A 3360-nucleotide genomic window follows, 5' to 3' on the forward strand; every position below is an offset into this window, starting at 1 on the left:
TCTGAAGGACACCCTCAGGGCTTCAGAGACACCCTCGGGGCTTTCAGGGACACCCTCAAGACTCTGAAGGACACCCTCAGGGCTTCAGGGACACCTTCGGGGCTTCAGGGACAGCCTCAGGGCTTCAGAGACACCCTCAAGACTCTGAAGGACACCCTCGGGGCTTTCAGGCAACCATTCCTCTTCCACAAACACAGTTAATACTGCAGCCAGACTCCCCGATTACAACCGCAACTGGACAGATGGACTCACCGACTTGTGGCTCTTGGCTGTGATGGTCTTTGCCCGGTCAGGGTCCCAGATGACCACGTCTGCGTCTGAGCCCACAGCAATCCGCCCTTTTCTGGGATACAGATTGAAGATCTTGGCGGCATTGGTACTGGTGACAGCTACAAACTGGTTCTCGTCCATCTTGCCGGTGGCCTATAGGCAGACCCAAGATGACAGAGCCTCGGAGACTCTTAGTAGGGGTGTGGGTGTGCCTTACAAGGGCACAGGGGGTATGCACAAACCAGAGACCCAGGCAGCTGAGCAGGGGGGCAAGGGGTCTCTCGGTGCACATTTAATAGAAAAGGAAATGCTAGCTTAAGCCAGAGGTCACAGAGAGACTGGACACTTAGCAACAAGAACTTTACACACACACACACACACACATATGTGCACACACAGAGTTTATGGTGCTCTTGCTGAACTAAGATGTAATGCACAGGACAGCTGGGATTTGGAATGAGAGAGCAGTAGGAGACTCTCATGGCTCCCCTGTGGGCTCCCCAAATCTCTCCATTGTGTCCACTTCAGAAAGAACAGAGCCTAAGGGCTAGTGTCCATAACGGATCCTCTTGTGATGCCCCCCAGGGTGTTTCTGGAACTTTCCAGGGTAGTCCAATGCCCCTTACCACTGCCTTGTCCCAGACGACCGCCATGCGCTCCTCGACCCCATTGACTCCCTCAGGGATCAGCGTGAAGTTGTCCTTGCCCACTGCCTTCTGGGCGGTGCTGTAGGGACAGTGACCACTGCCCGTCACCTGCAGGTCCCCGCTGGGAGGAGAGAAGAGGTTCAGACCCGTGCTCACCTTGGGCCCCAACTCCAGGTCCAACCCACTGCCATGAGCCCCAAGATCAGGAGGCTCCGGGAGGAGGGTGTGGGGACACAGAAAGGTCTCTGCTGGACATCATCTGTGAGAACATCATCTGTAGACGAGAGGGCTCTGTGTCCGGTGGGGTCCGGGCGGGGGGGCCCAGGGGCCTGTGTCCTCCCTGAATAGGACCGGCCAGGGAGATTACCCAGTCATCTGTACACCCCCATCCGCTGTGCACAGGGGTCCTTCACACACACACACACACACACACACACACACACACACGTACCGAGTTTAAGTTGCCCTTGCTAGAATAGCGCAGAGCCAGCACGGAGTGGCTGGGATTCTGGAGTGGGAGAACACTCATCCCCAGACCACTGGTAGCTGTGCCCAGATCTGAATCCAACCTTGAAATCCCAATCGTGGTGCCTCTCCATGCTATGCACACTGAGGCATACAGTAGTATATAAACCCAAGTATGGCACAGCCGGCAGGTCCTTAACAAAACAGGCTGTCGGCTGCCTGAGTCACCAGACAGACAGGAGCTGTGTGCTCTCAGGTGTGGGTCAGGGTGGATGAGTGTCCACACGTGCATGAGACCTGCCCTTCTCCCCATGTCTGGCTCTCGCCCACAGCCAGCCGGCACCCCTGCTCCCATCTAGAGGCTACGTCTGCTCATACCAGGCCAGCAGGGAGGTGAGGTGGTCAGGGGTGGTGGGGTCCGGGCTCAGCGGAGGGGCGGTCACAAAGGCGGCTGCCTTGGCCCAGTTCTTGCTCCAGTAGTGGGTGCCGTCTGCCCCCAAGCTGGCAGCAATGGGCTCCCCAAAGACGAGAGGCCCTGGGGGAGAGCAGGACACAGCCGGTTAGCACGGGGCCTCTAGTGGGCAGGCATGACAGCAGGGCCTTTGAGGGAGGAGGATGCAGGGGTCCCAGCCACTCATCCTCAGCACTGAGCTCACCCATTTATAAACTGATGCATGGAAATGCAGTTTGCTGAGGCGGTTTGGGTTGTTTTGTTGAGGGAACCCAAGTGAGGGCAGTATTTGGGAAGATTTCAGGAGGAAGAGAGGGAGGGAGCTGCCTTTAACATCCACTGGATTCTGTTAAACTGGAGAAACTGCATCTAGCTGCATCTTTTGGCAGCCGGTTCCCAGACAGTTTACCAGTGTGTCTGTCTCTGAGTTTGGGAGAAAGTCTGCTCTGGGCATCTGACTGTTGGGGACCGTCACAGACTTTGCAGTTCTTGTTTCACACCCACGCACTGAGCAGCTGAGGGCATGTTCGGGGAGCCCTTGTCGCAAGGGGACCAGCCTGCGGTATCCATCAGGCCTGAGAGCAACATTGGCTCACGCCAGTGAGGTCCCTTCTTCCCATCACTCATTTTGTCCTCATTGGCGATGAGGACATGAGGCTCCGAGGCACAGAGTTTCCTCTTGAGCCCGAGTCCAGTAGGGGTTACCCTGTGCTTCTGCCTCAGAAAACTTGCAGCTGAGATGTGGGTGCTGGCCCAGTGGACCATGGTGGGCACTGGCATATGACCCCCACCCAGAAGGAAGTGCCTGAAGAGGTCAGGAGGGCAGATGCTGAGGGACTGCAGCTTACTCGGCTGCCTAGAAACTTCGGGTCCACCAGGTGGGGACGCTCAACTCATCCCACAAAGGGGGAGCCCAGGTTCAGATGTGTCCACACAGGTGCACACCCAGAAGTCAAACCCCAAGTCAGTGGGTCTATGGCTGTGTCTGCCCTGTGCTCCCTGTCCTGTCCGAGTCCCTGGCCAAGGGGCTGCCCTGCACACACCTCTCCCTGGATGCCCTGTGACCACTCACCTTTCTTCCTGGCCAGTGCGATGATGTCCGCGGCACTCTTGCTCATCACCTTGGTGATGTACACTGGGCAGTTGATGCGGCCAGCAATGGTGATGGCCCGGAAGACCGCCTCCGCCTCGAGCTGGGGACAAAGACAGGGTGAGGGGCAGCTACCACCCACGTCCCCAGGTTGTCCCGGCTACATGTTGGACTCCTCTAACAATGTGTTACAGGGTGGACTATGGGGTCAGGGGTGGAACACGATGTGGGCCAAGAAAAGAAGCCATTGAAAACCATTTGGGCCGGGATCAAGACCATGAGTGTCTGCTGAGCTGCTCTGTGTGGGACCTGTGAAGATGCCACCTGGGGTGGACCAGGTGCATGACATACCAGTCACTAATAAAGTGCCCACTTGTCTGTCAGTTTGTTGTATTGTGGTGGCTTGTGAGTTGCTGTGATTCTGAAAGCTATGCCAC

The 3360-nt window shown here is 56.9% G+C and overlaps 1 protein-coding gene across 1 annotated transcript in view; it reads right to left on the bottom strand.

The window, feature by feature from the left end:
• Positions 1 to 3360, bottom strand: part of CRMP1 (collapsin response mediator protein 1) — a 100161-nt gene that overhangs the window by 12014 nt on the left and 84787 nt on the right. Inside the window, exons 8-11 of the mRNA XM_006877306.1 lie at positions 2906 to 3026; positions 1761 to 1917; positions 897 to 1038; positions 253 to 423 (exon numbers count right to left, since the gene is read on the bottom strand). Of these exons, the coding sequence (XP_006877368.1) occupies positions 253 to 423; positions 897 to 1038; positions 1761 to 1917; positions 2906 to 3026 (591 nt within the window). The remainder of the gene's footprint in view (positions 1 to 252; positions 424 to 896; positions 1039 to 1760; positions 1918 to 2905; positions 3027 to 3360) is intronic.

This window comes from Chrysochloris asiatica, unplaced genomic scaffold (assembly GCF_000296735.1).
Source record: "Chrysochloris asiatica unplaced genomic scaffold, ChrAsi1.0 scaffold00472, whole genome shotgun sequence".
Classification (NCBI taxonomy): Eukaryota; Metazoa; Chordata; class Mammalia; order Afrosoricida; family Chrysochloridae; genus Chrysochloris; species Chrysochloris asiatica.